General features: G+C 58.7%; 1 protein-coding gene across 3 annotated transcripts in view; it reads right to left on the bottom strand.

Annotated features, from left to right (window-relative positions):
* LARP1 (La ribonucleoprotein 1, translational regulator) overlaps nucleotides 1–17859 on the bottom strand; it is a 45436-nt gene that overhangs the window by 12231 nt on the left and 15346 nt on the right. For 2 of the 3 annotated variants that reach the window (XM_066977227.1, XM_048057066.2), the window contains exons 2-9: nucleotides 17310–17336; nucleotides 4999–5060; nucleotides 3653–3718; nucleotides 2565–2736; nucleotides 1696–1827; nucleotides 1391–1534; nucleotides 433–595; nucleotides 40–184 (exon numbers count right to left, since the gene is read on the bottom strand). In XM_066977227.1, the coding sequence (XP_066833328.1) occupies nucleotides 40–184; nucleotides 433–595; nucleotides 1391–1534; nucleotides 1696–1827; nucleotides 2565–2736; nucleotides 3653–3718; nucleotides 4999–5060; nucleotides 17310–17336 (911 nt within the window). The remainder of the gene's footprint in view (nucleotides 1–39; nucleotides 185–432; nucleotides 596–1390; nucleotides 1535–1695; nucleotides 1828–2564; nucleotides 2737–3652; nucleotides 3719–4998; nucleotides 5061–17309; nucleotides 17337–17859) is intronic. The other variant, XM_066977228.1, reaches the window with a different exon arrangement.

The raw sequence follows: 17859 nt of genomic DNA, 5'->3' as shown, positions 1-17859 counted from the left end.
AGCCAAAGACGACAGAAGTTCAGCTGTCCTTGCCCTCACCTTGATGATGAGGCTGATGTCAGTGGTCAGTGCCTGCACCCGGTGGAAGCTGGCAATCAGGGTGATGGGCAGGAAGCCGTCCGAGTCCATCTTGCGACGCAGGAAGAAGTCTCGCTCCAGGTTGTCCACGCTGAAGTAATATTCTCTGCACGGACAACACATCAGTGAGAGGCACCTCCAGCTACCTTCCTCAGGCCACCCTCATGGAAACAATCCCTCCCACGTCTGCTCAAGGCTGAACAGAGACAGCCCATGGATGCAACAAGCCGCACGGCAGAGAGCAAACACTCCTCAGCTCTAACCCTACCCCAGGGATCAGCCACACAGCCTCCAGGGAGGGCAGCGAACACCCCACCACCAAACAATGCTCCCACGAGGAGGGGCGGCGCTTACATTTGGCGCTTGATGTAGTCCTTGAGCAGTTCCTGGTCCACGCTGTAGAGCTCGGTGCTGCTGATGTTGTCGAAGTAGTAAGTGATGTTGCTAGCGTACTTCTGGGTGCGGGAGCCGTCCGAGCCCTCAAATTTCCGGTACCCATACTGGTAGTCAAAGTGCGCTGCAAGACACCGACAAGGGAACCCCCCGGTCAGCACAGAGCCCAGGACCTGCCAGACAGACCGTGCTGCCACGTGGGGCCAGGCTCCTGCACTAACAGCTCCCTCAGCACCGTCCCTGGGCCCCCATGACAGCACAGAACGGGGCACTGCTGACCCATCCCTCAGCCCAGTGCCCTCAGCCTTTGCTGCAGAAGGGATCCCAGCAAAGCCTCAACATAATGCAGAGAGGCCGTGTACCCTCTGATCCAGGGGCGCCTGGCTAGCCTAGATAACACGCCAAGGCTCTGCACTGAAGCTATGTCAGGGTTCGCATAGACACAGCCCTACCAAACACCCCTGCAGACGCTCTTCCCCATAAAAGCAAAGACTCCTGCTCGGCGCTCAACGTGCCAAAGCCTATGCAGAGTTATCAGCATGCTTTAACCGCTGCACGTAGGGGCGCTGCAAGGGGCAGAAAACAGGTGGAGGAGCTTGGCCTGAGTAATGGGAAGACATTTGCCTTTATTAAAATACTAACAAGAATCATTTGCTGTTAGTAAAATCAGCTCAGCAGGATGCCACCTCCGGAGCAGCACGTAGCTCCTCACAGGGGATCTCACATCTAGAGTCCTCCTTGGCCAGGGAACAGCAGCTTGTGCTCTCCTGCTGGGATGACCTGCCGCAACACCGCTCTGCCCCCTGCAGCGCCCTGCCCTCCCAGCCTGCTTCAGAGCCCGGCTCACATCCACAGCCCTGCACGCTTCGGCACGTGTCCTGCTCTCTCTCTGCCACAAGGCCACACGAACACCGAGTACCTCCTCTGCCGCGGCCCCGGCCCCTGCCACGGCCCCTGCCTCGGCCGCGGAAGGCTCCTCGCACGGCTCCCCCCTCGCTCTTCACGCTGGAGGTCTCGTCGTGGTCCTGCCAGCTGCGCTCGTGCTTGTTGTCCGGGTGCCAGCCTGCAGCACACGGGGAACAGAGAGGCAGGAGGGGTGTTACAGGGTGAAGGCACCTCCCCGGATGAAGCCAGCTGCTCTCGGAGCTCTTTGGACGCACAGAAGAGTTTGGATCCCTCCCTGTGGCCGGGGAGGGAGAGCGGGGTCCCAGCCCAAGCGCTCACCTTTCAGCTCGCCGCGGTTGTTGGAGGGGTGCCTGTGCTGCTCATTCTGCCGGTTGTTCCGCGAGGCCGTTTTGTCCCGAGGCACCTCTGACTTCATGTCTATCTGCAAAGGGACCCACTTGTGTTTGTTGCCTGCAAAAGGACAGAATTTGGGTGTGACACAGGTTCAGAGAGCGGCTGCTTCTACCCCACAGGCCCTTCCCTCCACACACCCCATGTGGGAAGCAGCAGGGCCATTCGAACCAAACCTCTCCTTGGACATCCCTCAGGGCCTTGCTGTCACCCAAAACTGTGCAAGGGGCACCACGAGGATGCTGAAAGGCTCCAGCTGGGGCTCTCAGGCATGGAGCAGCAGGGTACAAGACCCTGCTGTGGCTTTGTAGCACTTGTCCTTCCTCTCCCCCTTTCCACCCGCTGAGGCTCAGGCTAAACCAAGCCCACGTGTCAACCACAGGTGATGCAACCCAAAGCCAGGGGCTTTTCTGTGCCACCGTGGAACACACATGAGAAGGCAGACTGCTGCCCTGCTCCCCAGACAGATGCACAGACGTACCTACTGGGCCCTGCTCTACGTGCTCACCTGCTTACTTCAAAAGGGTGCTGAACAGACACCCTCTGGCAAGGCCACCGCAGAGATCAGACCCTTACTCATTGCCCCCAGGCAGCTACCTGAGCCCCTCCAGGCACTAAAATGGCATTTTGTCTGCAAACACCTTCCCACCACAGCTATCCCTGCACTGAGACCACAGCCCACAGCAATGCCCACAGGGTAAGCAGCAGACGCTTCCAACTGGCTTTGGGCTGCAGAGGGGGAGGCAGGCTAAGCCCAGGGCCGGTCTGTGCCACGAGCCCGCATCGCCCTGCATTACCTTTCTTCTTCTGGGCTGACTTCTGGTTATCATCGTCACCGTTTTTCTCCTCCCCAGACTCATCCGATTTGGTTTTCAGGCTCTCTTTGCCATCGCTCCCATCTCCTTTCTCCTGTTCTTTCATGTCTTTCTTGACAGGCAGTTTCCGGAGGGAAGGAGCTTTGTGTGGCTGCTGGAGACACATCAATACAGGAAAAATGCGAGGGGTGTGAGAAGCTGGAGGCAGAGCCCAGCAATCCCAGTCAGAGCAGGAACAGGAGGATCTTGCCCTACGTTGAGGGCACCCCAGCTTCACGCTCCCCAGAGCTATCCTGTTCCTGGGGAAGGGCTCGTGTCTGACCAGGGCAAGGTGCTCCATGGATGCTGGGAAGTGCCCAAGCCGAGGCACAAGTGCCAGGCACAGACATTACAGAGAGGGGCTGCCAGGGAGGCCTGGTGCTCCCGGACGGGTGGTTCCTAGAAGGGACCAGACTCTGACAGGGGCAAGAGGGTGAGTGACCCTCGCGTCCTGACACACGGCCAGGAGCTGGCAAAGCAGCATCCCAAAATAGAAAGGTTTCAACACCACCCATGTCTGTAGTAGGAAAGCCCCCCCCCCCCCCCCCGTGCCCCAAGCCCTTTCTCACAGGTCTTTTCAGTTTCCCCACTGGAAGTCACAGCTACTGCCCAGGTCCCCTCTTGCACTGAGCAGCCCCAAGGAGAGCGGGCCTGGGAGCTGCCCTACCTGCTCTGCCAAGCCCGGGGCTTTAGACCCGGCTCCACGCTCCCAGAATAGCGCCCAGGGAAGGAGCCCGATGCGCAGGGCAGCCCTAAAAGGCAATCCCCTGCACCCAGCTATTCCTGGATGCCTCCACGCTGGCACTAAGCACCCCGAGCAGCCCGGCTCAGCAGAGCTCCCAGTGCCACAGAGGGACAGGGAGCTCTGCAAGGGCCTGATCCTGCTCAGCCGAGCAAGCCCCTGGTGCTGCTGCGTTGGAGGATCAGCGTGCGGAGGCGCCTGCCAAGCACACAGCCTCCCTGGGCACTCTGCAAGGGGAGCAAAATACTGAAGCTCGGTCAGACAACGGCTGAGGATTTTGTGTTCTCACCTGGACGCTCTTGTGGGCTATTTCTCCAGGTGTAGGCCAATTTGTAGCATCACCAAAGTCACCAACCTTGTGTCCAAAGAAAAAGGTCTCATTAGTACGCAAACTGTGGGTGCCATTCCCTGGATCAGCAGCCAGAAGCCCTCCCAGACACGCTGCCATTGTCATCACCCGCCAGTGTCCTGCAAACAGCTGTCCCCAGGAGGTTTGGGCATCACACCCAAACTGCACAAACCTCTCTCCCCACCCATGTAACGCCCAAGCTAATCCCCAATAACTGCCGGTAAGTTTATGTCTGTCACGGATTGCTGTGGGGCTGCCACCAGCCCTGTAAGCTTCCAGCTCCCACCAAGCTTTTTGCCTCCGCAAGGGCTTACGGCACTAAGCTGCCCAAGGTAACTCATCACAGTCTTTGTCCCTTGGACAGGGAAAGCAAACAACTTTCAGCATCCTTAATCCACCTGAAGCCCTGGCATCCCATCAAAGCAGCTGTCTCCACCTGGTGGCAAGTTACGGCCAGGCTTAGCTTCATGTAAGTGCCCAGCTGCAAGCATGTGTTGGCAACAGCAAAGCAAAGGGATCTGGTAGCAGAACGACCAGGCCACCGTCAGCATTTCCACCTCCCCCAGTTTTCCAAACAGACGTGCTGCTGGAAGCAGGATGGAGGGCTGCACAAGGACAGGACCTAAGAACAGCTGCCCAGGTATGCAACGAATCACGGCTGGGCACTGAATTTACAGTGATCTGGGCACAGAAACTCCTCCTTGCCCTTGAGGGGACTATTATTTCTAATTTCATTTGGAGTCACCAAATTGCCCGTAAGACCACGTCTCTACGTTGAGGTGCCATGCTTCTCTCCCCAGGAGGCAGGTTTCCTAGCCGTGTCCCAGCTGCATGCAGCACTCTCAAGGAGCAACTGTTCCTCCACCACACGTTGAGCCTCTGGAACAGATTGCCCCGGTTCTTCCAGAGGAGTTGCTTTGTTGGAACTCAATTACCCTAGCTCTCTGTGTGCCAGTAAAGAACAGACTGGAGAGGGACAAAAGGGGGCCTGCAGACGCAGCCTTTCCACACCCAGCACCACGCTCTGAGTGCTCCCTTCGAGAGGGCACACGAACAGGTTTCCCCCAGCCCAGCTGGGCAGGACCCAGTCCATGCAGCACGCAAGATGCTAAAATGCCTAAGGGGTGGAGAAGAGGATGTTCTCCTGCGTGCTAACAGGCAGGTCAGCACGTCAGCCCCTCCGCAACTGGGCTCGCAAAGGGGTCTGCTTGCCAGACCCCTCAAGGTGGTCACACAGTGCCCACACCAGGAGCTGGAGGCAGCGAGGGGGCAGCGGGCACACTTACCTTGCTTCCCTTCCGCTGCCTGGGGTTGGCAGCCCTCACCACTTTCGCAGGAGTCGTGTGCTCTGCAAAAGGAGGAGAAGAGAGCTGTTAACACACGGCTGAGGGTTGCGGAAGCGTTAGCTCTGCGGGGAGGCGGGTGGAAACAAGTCACCTCCCCCTTCAGCACAGGAGGGCTACGAACAGAAAGGCGAACAGCAAACGGAGCCGGCTTCTGCCCCGGCTTTCAGAAGGGCCCATCAGGATCAAGGGAAGGTGCACAGAACATAGAGCTTTGCCAGAGAAACGCAGGGCGAGGCCGTAAGCTTCAGCCTGCCCCTCCTGCTTCACCCAGGTGGCCGATTCCCCGAGCAGACGGGGCCTTGAGCCTCGGCACCCCGCGTTCAGCTCAGCCCTCCCCGCTCGGCCTTGCCAGCCAGGGAAGAGGGGTGGCGAAGAGTTCAGCCTGCTCCACGCAGAACCCGACCTGCCGTTCGGCACAGCAAAACAAACATGCCCTTGACCAGGCAAGGCGTCTCCCCAGCACCACCGGCCTTCCCCGCACCCACGTGGGCCCAGCCCGCAGCCGCTGCTCGCCTCGTGCCCCGCTTTGATCTCCGGTGCGTCCCAGCACGGGGCGGCAAGTTCACGAGAGGGAACGTCCGCAGAGAAGGAGCCGGATCTGAGGAGCGCCTAAACCCCGCCGCAGCCCAGAGCGATTAGGGACCCGAGGGCCTCTGGGGTGCTTTGAGGTTCATACCCTAAAAGCCTCACGTGGAAACTGCTGTCGGAACTGACCCTGCCAGAACAACAACGCGAGGTCAGGCTGCGGCACCCGTCCCAAAAAGGCTGTAATGAGGCTCAAAACGAGGTTCAGCCTCCGCAGCTTTTCACCAAGGTTTTGTTCCAGGGCACGCTGCCTCCCCCGGGCCCTGCACAGCAGTAAGGGCCTGGCAGCACGGCTGAGGGTGCTGGGCAGCGGTCCCTCTGTGACCTGTCCCGGCCCCTGTTCACACACCGCCTTCCCAAAACCAGGAAAATCCCAAAACTAGGAAAAGAAACTTGTCTCCCGCCTCCCGCTTTTGGCTGAAGGTCTGTGAGCAGCAGCAGGGCCGAGGGGCTTCGAGGGACAGCCCGAGCAAGGTGCCGTGCACCCGCTGTCGGTTGTGCCCCTGCTCAGCCCGGGGCCGTCCCTCTGGCAGCAGGGAGCGTTTCTGCACAGCACCAGCAGCCCTGCAGCACCAACTCCGCCGGCTTTGTTCGAAACAAAAGCGCTCCAGGCCAGGGTATAAGGGGGAAGGTGAGGAAAAGAGCCCCGAGGAATTGCAGGGGCTAGCTGGGGACACCCCAGGACCCACCCTGGATAGCCTACCTAGCTCCATTCAAAGCCAGCTTTGATCTGCTGCATAAGCTGGGTCGACTTTGCCTAGATGATCAAAACCGGTCCCCTTCCTCGCCTCGAAAGGCATGATTCATCCTGCTGGCCCTGCCTCGCTCCGCGCTGGAGACTTTGAAGTGTCAGTAAGGCAGAGTCAGGCACTGCAGCATGGAGCCATCTGCGCTCCCCCTCCCCAGCTCCCTTTTGTAACGCTCCCACGTGGCGATTTCGTTCCCACGTGGGGATTTCACCCCAGGGAGAGCCCGAGCTCTCAGCTGGGTCCCCAAATCCTTTCCCTTTCCCCCAGGAGCAGCGCAGCCTGCTGCCGCCGCCCCCGCCGCCCAACAGCGGCGATCCCCACGTGCGCCTCACTTATTCCACGTGCACCTCAATGAAAATCCCGGCTCCACGGCGCAAAGCTTGCCACGAGGCTTTTAAACTTCCCCACCAGCGTAGGAAGAAAGAGCACTTCCAAACCAGCCCCTAAAAATCTTCCACTCAACACCCACGGATGTCACCAACTAAATATAGCTTCAAAAGGCGCCGAGCGCTACAGCGCAAACCCGCAGCCGGCCCGGTTTTCCGCAGGTAGGGAGCACCTGCCTTGCCCTGACAGCACCGAGGGACCTGGCACTGCTGGAAAAAAATAAAATAATAACTGAGCTCCATCCGCAGCCTGGCTGAGCACAGGGCTGGGGGGCAGCAGGGCTCCCCAGCCCGCTGCAAACCTCCCGCTGGACGCCTGCTCCCACCCCGCTGCAGCCCCACAGTGATGGGGACGGCCCCCTGCCCTCTTCTCCGGGTGTTTCAGCTCCGGAGCCTCGCAGGCAGAGATGTTTCTGAGCATCTTTGGGGGCAAGATGCCCTTTTGCGGCCCCAGAGGCCCCCCACACCCTGCCAGGACAGAGGAAGGCAGGGCAGAGGCGTGGGTGCCCCGGACTCCATCGTCTTTACGGGGGAGAGAGGAGCTGATTTAAGGCAACTAGCAGAACTTGTTTTATCAGCCAGATAGGAACAGGGAGCCCTTATCTAGCTGAGAGGACTAATTAGCATGTGCAGAGCACTGGGGAAGACAAAACACGCCGAGCACAGCACTGCAGCGGTGTGGGCACCGCAGCCTGACGGAGGGATTGATCCAGGGAGCGCAGCCAGGCCAGCGATGCGGCGGGGGCAGGATGGAGTCGAGACCCATCGAGATCTCTGACGGGATCGGGATGGGATCAGCACTGCTCACACGAAGGCAGGAGAGCGAGGGGGTGTGACTGTGCCGGCAGGCAGGCAGGCAGACGAGGCTACGCCATGCACTCGGGCTTGGAAAAAAGAAGCAAACCTTCCCCCAAGGACAGCGGTGCGTCGCGTGGCACACAGCCGGGAGGGCCCCTGCCAAACTGCACGGCAAAAATCCTGCTGCCCTGTCACTGCATCAGCTCGGTAAACGGGGAGCAACGGGGTGTCACTCACCCATATAGAGGCGTCCAGGGCAAAAAGTTGAAATGAAAAAATTAAGAAAAAAAAAGACACTTCCCTTTTGGTGCTTGGGACCACATAAAGGACTGCCAGGACACCCCCTGCAGCTCTCTGGGGCCACACTGACCCCATCCACGGCAGCAGCAGTGCCAGGGAGCAGGGCAGAGCAGGGGCAGTGAGGGTGCAGGGCAGCCACCCCCCAGGCACCCTGCAGATGGCCCTGGGGGCATCCAGCCCCGCAGAGGTCATCTCGGATGGATGCTCAGCGCCCCAGCTCCTTGCTGAGCAGGGCAGGGGGGCTGCCTGCAATCAATGGCTCTGCTGAAAACCTGACTGAGCACCCAGGGGAACCTCGGAAGGACACAAACCATCCTCCCTTCACTTCCCAGGGCGTGCAGAGCCTGCAGGTTTTGACTGATGTAAATACCAGCGGGAGACTGACCCAGGAGGTTTGTGCCCCGGCATATCCCAAGGCTCCTGTTGTGTTTGGTTGGTTGCAGTAAGATCCAGTTGCAGTAGCACTGCCTGAGAACCTGCACAAAGACCAGGCTGCCCCTGCGCTAGGGGATGGACAGGACGGCTGCAGAGGGAACAAGCCCATGTTTTAGCTGTGCAAGCCTGACAATGGGACAGAGACCAGAGAAGAAAGCAGTGGCTTGCCTGAGGTCGCAGAGCAGATGCGAGGGCAGTCAGAAATAGAAAGCAGGTCTCAAGTTTTGATCCTGACCGCTATCTGCGGCCTCCTGCCTCCTCCCTGCTCATCCTCAGCCCAGCGCTTTGGCCTCAGCAGCAAGGCTGCCAGAACTGATCCCCCCAGGCTGTGCCTGCTGCTGCCTGTGGCACCAAGGGGGGATCGGATCATCCTCGCATGGGGCTGCCAAGCCAAGCCAACTTTGCTGATCGAGGGGGCGATGCATGGGTGAGAGCACTGGGATCCCAGGACCAGTGCTGCTGTCAGACCCCTACCATGGCCCAGGCACAGCCAAAGCAGTCCCTGCCTTGTAGCACTTACTGCCTGAAGCACCTGCTCAACACCGAGATGGGTGAGGCTGTGAAAACTCTCGCGTTTTCCTTCCAGACAGGAGCTGGCTGCAGTAAAGCAGCCGTCTTCGTAAGTCTCAGGGCAAGAAGGGAGAGTCCAGGTGAGCAAACCCAATACCTGGGAGCAGAACAGCCACTGCACAAGGACCTGAAGCCTGCACAGTAACAGCTCTGCACCTGAGCGTGCTCCCCTGCGAGGGATCTGCTGCAGGACCACTGCACACAGCCTACGAGACACATTTACCGCCTCACCGGGGGAAATCGAACCCTCCAGCAGCCAGCCTGGTTCCCTGCCATCCTTTACACCCACCGCAGCCTGCGAAGAAATTTTTAAAAAGGCAGATGGGAGAGGTGGAATAGATCGGCAGGGCTGGACAGGGATCGGGCATTACGCAGCAGAAATATCTGCGTCTCCAGCAAGTGAGCTGTCCTGCCTGCCCCTGGCACCCCGCTCCGGTGCGGCGTGGACAAGCGCTCTTGCTCCAGCTGCGACAGCCTCTCAAAGGGCGGCCGATGCCCGCAGGAATGCGGAGTCCTGGGGCTCTGCACGTGCTCCAGCCCTGACACAGCACATCCTTCCCTCCCCAGGATCCAAGCCACCGGGACCCAAGTCCCCCCCTGAAGGGAGCAGGCCTGCCTCAGAGCCTTGCTAGTCTGCGGGCTGGCATCTAGGAAAAACTGCTGATGCGGGCGGGTTTTCAGCCAAGAGCCTGGACTTTGTGCTGCAGAGGCCGAGGCAGGGGCACGGCTCCGTGCTGCCGATCCTGTCGGGGTGGAAGCGGCGAGCCTGGAAGCCCCGGATTCCCCGGAGCAGCCTCCCTCCCTCCCACGCTGCACAGGATGCTACTTCACTGCTCAGTCACACCGTTTTTGTGCAGACTCATTGTGCAGGCACAGGAAGTCAGCCTGGGGGTAAGCCGCTCGCTCTGGAGGCAGCCAACACCTTCAGGGTCCGCTGGAGCGGGGCACGAGTCCCTCCAGGGACGCAGCACGCAGGGCAGACCTGGGGGACGGGGCAGCACTGACCCGCAGAGCAGCTCCCACAAGAAGCTGGGATCCAGCAGGGAGCGAGCCAGGGCTGAGCCCGACTTGGTGCTGGAGCCTGACTGAGCCCAGGCGTCAGAGGCCACAGCCGGTGATCTTTGTGCCCACCGGCACCACGCCTCCTCCAGAGAGGTTTGGAGGACGAGTCCTGCAGGGCAGACGCGCCCTGTAAGCTGATGGCAGCCTTCCCCTTCCCACCAGCCTTCCCCGCGTTACAAGTGGTGTAACGCCTGTCCCAAAGCCCTGCACACATCAGAAAATTCTGGGATTTACAGCACCGGCTGGCTTCGCACGCTGACGTTTTGTTGAGGACAGCACCAGGTACACGAAACCAGCCCGGTTCAGGGCAAACTGGGACACAGAGCGCGCCTCCTCCAGGTTCACAACGCCGCGCCGCTCTGCCTCCCACCGAACCGCAGCTGTAGCTGCAGGGGTGCGTGCACGAGGGTGGAAAATCAAGGGAGCACCGTAACGGAGCTCGCCTGGAGTTTAAAACGAGATGCTGCTGCAAGGAAAGCATCTTCTGGCACGACCAGGTGGCATCTCCTGCTCCGGGACTGCAGGGAACCAGCTGCAGCCAGCACCACTGCCTGGGGCACGCGGTCACACAGCTCCCAGCTGGCAGCACACCTCTGTGGGCAGGGCCAGCCGCTAGGAGGGATACTTCCAACACCTTCGCGAATTTTCTTGCACGTGCAAGAAAAACTGCTGTACGACGGGCGAGGTGAGGACCAAGCAAAAGCCCTCAAAGTGCAGAGCGGAGCAGGATCCCGTGAAGCACATGGGAAGCACGTTCGGCAGGAGCGAGACGAGCTGCAGGCGCCGCGGCTCAAAGCCTTCCAAGCAATTTTCTGCAGCTCCTCGGCAGACGGCTCCACCTCACAAGCCCTGCTGTAACAGGGAAGGAAGCGAGGAGCTGCCTACACTTCTCCGCAATGTAAGCTCTGCGACGGCTGCAAAGATCACTCGCTAAAAATAACTTCAAAAAGGGCATCTGACAGCGCTGCGGAGAGCATGGGAACACTCCTACCTGGGTGTCCTAAAGCAAGCTCCCGGAGCACGGGGGCTGGCCCCAGGAAAACGCAGAGGGGCAGGCTGAGGGCAGGCTGATGGGCGGCAGCGGGACGGAGCCAGAGCCCTGGGCTGGGAGCACGGCTCCGGAGCTTTGTTCCCAGCTCCGCAACGCCTCGCATCCCTCGGCTGATGTTCCTCAGATGGCTCCCGAGCAGGGGAAGGTGAATCTGCAGCCTGTCCCCTTGCTGACTGCAGCCCAAAGGCAGCGCAGGCGGGCACAGCGCTTCCCAACAAGCGGGGGCACCCGTTATTACGCAGCCCCGGTCACAGGGAGGCTACGAACAGAATTTCTTTTTGAACGCCTGTAACTGAGCTACAAGCTCCTGCACGCACACACCCGCAGCGTCTGACTCCCGTTTGCTCCCAGGACTGGTGTGGGTTTACCAGCGCTGCACAAAGCTCTCCCGCGGCCCTCCGGTTCAGGGTAAGAACCCTTCAGCTCACAGCCAAGCTGCGGTCAGGAAGGAGCGGGTAAAGAAATGCCACTGGGTGCTTCCAGCACTAACAGCACCAGCGAGGATGCCGTGGATTTTTCCTGGCACAGCTGACTGCTGTTAAAGGTAGCAAATGAACCATCTTAAGGGCAAGTGACATCTTTCGGCTGCCTTTTCAAGTGACATCCTTCCCCAAGAGAATTTCTAGGAAACTTTCACCACAGACGCCAAACACGCACGCCCTGCACCGACCCCTGGGTCGCGCAGGAGGAGACGACAAGAAATTCCCCAGTTTTCTGAGGAAAGCTGACTTCTCCCACGGTCTTTGCTGGGAGAGCCGGTGGCTCCCAAACTGCAGCAGGGACGCGGCCAGGGATGCCCAGCTCCCTGGTGCCACAAGCAGGGCGCAATACGGAGCCACCTTGCTGTCCCCGGGAGAGCGGAGTAGCGCCCACGGTGCCGCGCAGCTCCAGCCCCGGCGCCTGACCCGGCTTCCCTGGCACGGGCACGTCCCTGGCCGGCCGAGCACTGAGCCAGCAATTCCCCTGTCATCCCGCAGGAGAGCGACGCCAGCCGCTCCGATGCCTCCGAGGACATCTGCAAACGCTCCCCGGCGGATTAAACGGTTAATGGAGAGGGCTGGAAAAGCCGGCAGCGCTCGCGGCTCCCGCAGCGGCAGACGCCACGTCGGTCCTGCAACCTGTGGACGTCCGTCAGGGGCGGGCTGGGGCTGCAGACCCTGAGAAAAGAGGCGAGTTGGTTCAGCTGCTGCTCGGGGCGCCGAGGCACAGCAAGGGCACCTCGGCGGCGGGGCGGGGAGGACGGCGGGGCGCGCTCAGCACCGAGACGAGGCTGCAGCGGCCCGGGGAGAATGAGGGCAGGCAGAGGAGCCAAGCCGTGGAGGAGGCCGAGGGTCAGGCTCTCCTCCAGGGCGGCCCGGAGCCCAGCTGATAGTTCGTGACCTGAAAAAAAAAAAATCAGCGGCTGGGGAGAGGGAGGGGCGACGCGAGCAGGAAGTACAGGACGGCAAGGACAGACGCGCAGGACACGGCAGGACTCGCGACTCCTCGTAAAACGCCCGAGAAAAACCAACCCGCTCACCTTTGGGGGCTGCTGATTTGCAAATTAAAGGGGGGGTGTCCTACCAGCACTGGCCTCCACCCTCCAGGACGGACCCCGAGGGGTTTCCTCCGCTCCTGCTTACCTCTGCGGCACCGCTCTGCCTGTTCTGCCAGCCTCTAATGAAAAGCTAGTTAACAGTTAATTATTACCCATTCAGACACAAGATCCCCTACTCTGACTGACTGCCGGCCAGGAGGGATAAGACAATCACGTGACGCAAAAATCCCAGCCTTATGAAAGCACAGGCGACTATATTTAGTTTGAAAAACGATGACCCAGCGAGACCGCCCCTCCCGGGCCCGGCCTCGCCGCGGAGCTGACCTCCACACGGCGCGCTGCAAGCCCAGCACCGAGCCGGGTCGCAGCGCCGAGACCAGGGTGCTCAGCACACGAGTGATGCGGGGTGCACGTGGTCACACACGCACACACACACACACACGCTGCGGGTCCCAGCGGTGCCATCCCAAAGCACGGCACGGGCCGGGGAGACCTTCCCTCCCGCACGGTCCTTGGTGCTGCAGGTCACCTTGTCAGCGGCCGAGAGCTGATAAAGCACCAAGCGCGACAAACAGGGCCCAGCCCAAGGTCCTGGAGCTTATCTGGAAAGCAGGAGGTATGCCGGGAACCTGACCGGGGTGACCAGCACTGGGGGAGCACTCGGCACAGAGGCACCAGCTGCTGGGCTGGCGGCGAGGGGAAGCGGGGCTCCGCTGCGGGATCCAGCCCTGGATGGCAGGAGGGCGGTGATGCTCGGAGCTGGCCCTGGGAGCTCTGCCTCGCCTGGACGAACCCGCTCCTCCTTCTGTGGAAGCCGAGGAGGCAGGCAGGGCTGTGCCTGGAACAAAAAGGGGGCAGAAGCAGCCGTGCGGGGGTCACGCGTGTGCTGTCACCGCGCAGAGACGGCCCCAGGAGAAAGGTGCACGGCTACAAAAGGCCGGCCCTGCAAGAGCATCGCCCGCTCCGCCTCCCAGCGCGGTGGAGGAGCTTCAAAGAAAAAAGCCTGAGGACCAGACATCATTAATCTCTTGTCATCCGCAGAGGGGTGTTCTCCACCCGCAGCCCGCTGCAGCCGATGAGACAGCACAAGCGGCGGGGCCCGCAGCGCGAGCAACGCGAGGTCACCGTGTCGCAGCCCAGCCGAGGGCTCCGCACAGATGCAAGCCCTTTAATGGCCGTCAGCCTCGCTGCAGCTGCGACCGGGGGCTTGGAAGCTGACAAAAAGCCTTCCTCAGAAGCATCTGGTACGTCTCACTGTAAATATTTAACAGCGATCAGACAGGGAGCGAGAGCCGAGCGCTGCCGTGAGCCCCCTTCCAGCAGGGACCGCCCGGTTCCCACCGCAGGCACCGGCGGGGGGAGGCGAGGGGGTCGTGCAAGGAAAAGGTGCAAACTTGACACAAAACACACCTCAGGAGGAGCTGTCACCCCCAAGAGGAGATCCAGAGGCTGCGCTTCTAGAAAGGAGACTGAGGTAATCCAAATAACATCGCTCTTAAGTCTTCCTTGCTGCGATTCCTCTGCCCAACTCTGCTTCTGTAGAGCCCTCCCTGCGGGACCAGCCGCCTCCCTTGGGCACCGCGCACTTGCAAAGCGGCCACCAGACCTCGTGCTTGAAGCCTGCATCAAACCAGCTGCAGATCTGCTTCTCTGATTCCGTCTAAGAGCAGCGGCTCCGCTTGCGAGACCAAGATGACCATGCCACCACCAGCCAGAAATGCAATCCCATCTCTCGGGGCAGGGGAAAGCAACCATCCTGTGGTAGTTGGACCAGGAACTGCAAACACCGAGGTTTAGGGAGGCCAGACCTAGGTCTCCCTCTAAGCAGCGTTGCTCTGGAAATCAGCTGAGCCCATTTCAGGGTATGCTCTCCAGGCACAGAATAAAACATCCTCACTCAAGCCCCCCACCTTAAGTCAAAGGCAGCGCAACCCAAGCCTCTTCTCAGTAACCCTGATGTAACAAACACGGCCAGTTTCCTTCCAGGGCGCACAGCCACGTGGATCCTGCTACACAAAACACGCTCGCCCATCCAGGCGATTCCAGCGCCACAGGCGGCTGCCTCCCCTTTCTCAACACACAAAAAAAGTAAAAAAGAGCAACAAGCCCTTAATCAGAGCGAGCCTTCCCAAAGGAAGCTGAGAGCAGCCGGCTACAGAAGGGAGCGCAACACAGCGCTTTCTCTGCTAATTTAAAGATCCGTCTCCCCTCCTTTTCTTTATAAAGGACTAAAAACTGCTTCCTTGCAGCGGGAGCATCACCCACATCTCTTTATGAAGGAACTTCAACAGCGTTCGATTCAAAGTGGCGTTTATAACTCAAGGAAGGTGTATCTGGCTCTGCTGACAGCTCTCCAATGATCAGCTCAGGATGAAGACAACCAAAAAAATCATCACGGGCAGTGAAAATGAGACAAAGAGCATCGCTTGCTGCTGTATGAAACCGAACCCCGCAGGCAGGTCTGGTCTCTGCATTTCAACAAGGGCACGGCAGTGTTATGGGTGTACAGAGGAAAGGAATTCTGCTGAGCAGAGGCAGCCCTTAGGAGGTGTGACCAGAAAGGCTGGGGTTCCCCGCTGCCGAGGGAGATGAGCTGAGTGCAGCGATGTCGGGAAGGCATCCCCTGACAAACCGGCAGCAGGAGCATCGCATGAAGCTGGCAGATGTGCTTGGAACAAGCAGAAGTTCTTCGTTAAACAGCAGGCAGCAAACTTCAGCACCTCCTGCGGTGACATGTCCTGAGAGGTGGGCAGCCTGGTGGGGGGTTAGATGTTCACAGCTGACACGTCCACAGAGCGGAGACATCTTCACAGCCCTCCTCTGACAACAGAAGTAGGGAGCACGAGTGGGAGGAAGCCTTTCCTCCCGCTTTGCCAACACACAAACGAGCCCAGCACACGTTTCTCAAGGATGCTGAGATCTCTCAGAGGTTCACCTGAGCTCCGGATCACGAGGTCTCAAGTGGCTTCTTCTGAAAAGCAACCGGCAGCTGCTGCAGCCTGGCTGCTCAGCGTGGGAGAGGACTGGGAACGGCTGTGCCAGACACGAGGCAGGCCCCTGGTAGTCTCTGAGGGAGCAGCTTTATTTCCAAATGCTGTTAGGTAACCAGGATGCAAACGCTGCTACCTTCCCACCTCCATTGTGCTTGCCCGTGACACCACGCTGAGGGCACAACGCCTCCAGCATCCTCACACCAACAAGCAGGTACACGCTCTGGGGCATGCTCCTGCTGCCGTGCCTACAAAATGGCTGGTGCTTTGGCTCAGGCTCCTCGCCCGTGCAGGTCCCAACCCTTTTACCACAAGCCAGCATCTTCAGTCACTGTGCTAAACGCTTCCTTGGGCAAAAGGACACCAGGCTCTGGTCCGGGAGCACCCCGCTGGCAGCACCACGCTGCCCTCGGCGCATCCAAACGGCTGTGTTTGGAGCCATCGGGGCTTCCAGGTGACTCGGCGCATGGGAAGAAGCGGCACAGCACCGGTTTTAAGGCTTTTCTCAAGAAAGCACGAGACAGAACTGTGCGGTGTCAGACCTATCAGTAAGAGAAATCCTGCTTAAGCTTTCATTTATCTACTTAAAAATACAGAAGAGTGCCCCCCCCAGCTCTGCGGGCAATGTTTTCTGCGACCCTACTGACACGCAACACGCTTGCTGCAACGCACGCTATCGCCTGCCGCAGATGCACGCTTGTGCCCCACCCCGGAGCCAGCTGTGAGGGCCCACCACCAGCTGGAGCACAGAGCGTGGAGTGGTGCCAACCAAAGGCCATCTGAGTCTGCAGAACACAACACCCGATGAAGGCAGGGTGGAGAAAAGCATCTTACGAGGGGTGGGAAGAAGAAAGAAAAACCTCTGTGTCACAGAAATTTTTCTGTGCAGTCATCGCTCCATCCTGGCTTCAGACCTGCCATACTCAATGCACGGACAAACACCTTTCCTCCTTCAACATCGTACTTAATATTTTGCTTCCAAGCATGTTCTGGAAGTGATTGAAATTGTGAAAAGCAACCCAAGCATTTGAAAGCCTTTCTAAAACCCAGAGGCATCTTCAGCAGCTCCAGTGGATCTCGTTGTGTATGATGGCCCTGTTAGCCAGCTAGAGCTCTGGAAACAAGTACACATGCACAACTTCCAACCCCCTGTTCAGTTCATGAAGTTGTCTCTGACGACACACCGGATCTCTCAAAAACAGTGTTAATTTTTTACTGAAACCAGCTTTAAGACAACGGAGCTGATTTTTGTACTTCCAAATCCTAATCATGCAGTGCTTCACCATCAGGAGCAATTTATCCTCCCGCTATTGCTGCGAACTTGGAAAACGTGATCCCATTGCAAAGCCTGAAATGCGGGCAGGAGGTGGACACAGTGATGTGACCATGGTTGCACAAGGCCGCTTCACCACAAACTGACCCTGATTCCCAATGCCTTTGCTATGGGACATCCAAAAGGCACTACAGCTCCTGGGATCACAGAGTCTGCCCGAGTGCTATCTCTGGGTAAAAGAAAAACCCCTCTATCAGTCCTGGCACCCCAATGGTATCAGCCTGGAGGAAGAGCCCATGACCATCACTACATGAAAACATGAACATATCACTTGCCATACAGAAATAACAAAATTTTAGTTTTTTTCCCCCCTTTTCTTTTTTTTAAATAATGTCTGTTGCATATTCCTCTACCAGTCATCTAAATTTGATTAATGCTGACTCTGCAGAAAGAGAAGTGCAGGAAAGACAGGGCAGAGGGAGGGCTGAAGAACTCCATTTTTAATTAATACATACCAGACTGGCCGTCAGCTGGAAATATATCTGCAAAAGAAAAAAAAAGAAAATATCAGTATTGGTTGCAGCTGGAGCGCAAATCATATTTAAACGGTCCCTCCTCTCTTGATTTGTTTACTTTAGCTAAACAGAGGAAGTATTTTCTTAGTGTCCCAAGTTAAATATCAATCTAGCTTGGAACCCACCTCAATTCAACCACTTGTTGCGAGAAAGATTTTGAAGAAGTTAGTGTTTACTTGAACGTATTGCTCTCATTAATAACCTTCTGTGTTGGTTTCTAACAGACAGCGGTGAGGAATAAAAAGCTCGTGAGATGTCCAAAGTCCCACGCCACGAGCTAGCTGGTGACACCCCACTGCCCAGCATTACCAAACGGAGACCTGCACAGAGCACACCGTAACGCTGTGACCAGCCAGGGGAGAGCAGGGGGCAGCCAAATCCTGAGCAGGCACCCACCTCAGCACCCCCAGGGTGCTGGTGGAACATCACACGTGGCCCTGGGCAATCGCCTTCCCGTTTCAGATGGCTCTCAGCAAGTACAGCCCTCGGA

Source organism: Anser cygnoides, chromosome 14, assembly GCF_040182565.1.
Source record: "Anser cygnoides isolate HZ-2024a breed goose chromosome 14, Taihu_goose_T2T_genome, whole genome shotgun sequence".
Classification (NCBI taxonomy): domain Eukaryota; kingdom Metazoa; phylum Chordata; class Aves; order Anseriformes; family Anatidae; genus Anser; species Anser cygnoides.
The sequence above is the reverse complement of the archived record's forward strand: the minus strand, read 5'-3'. Positions and strand labels throughout refer to the sequence as shown.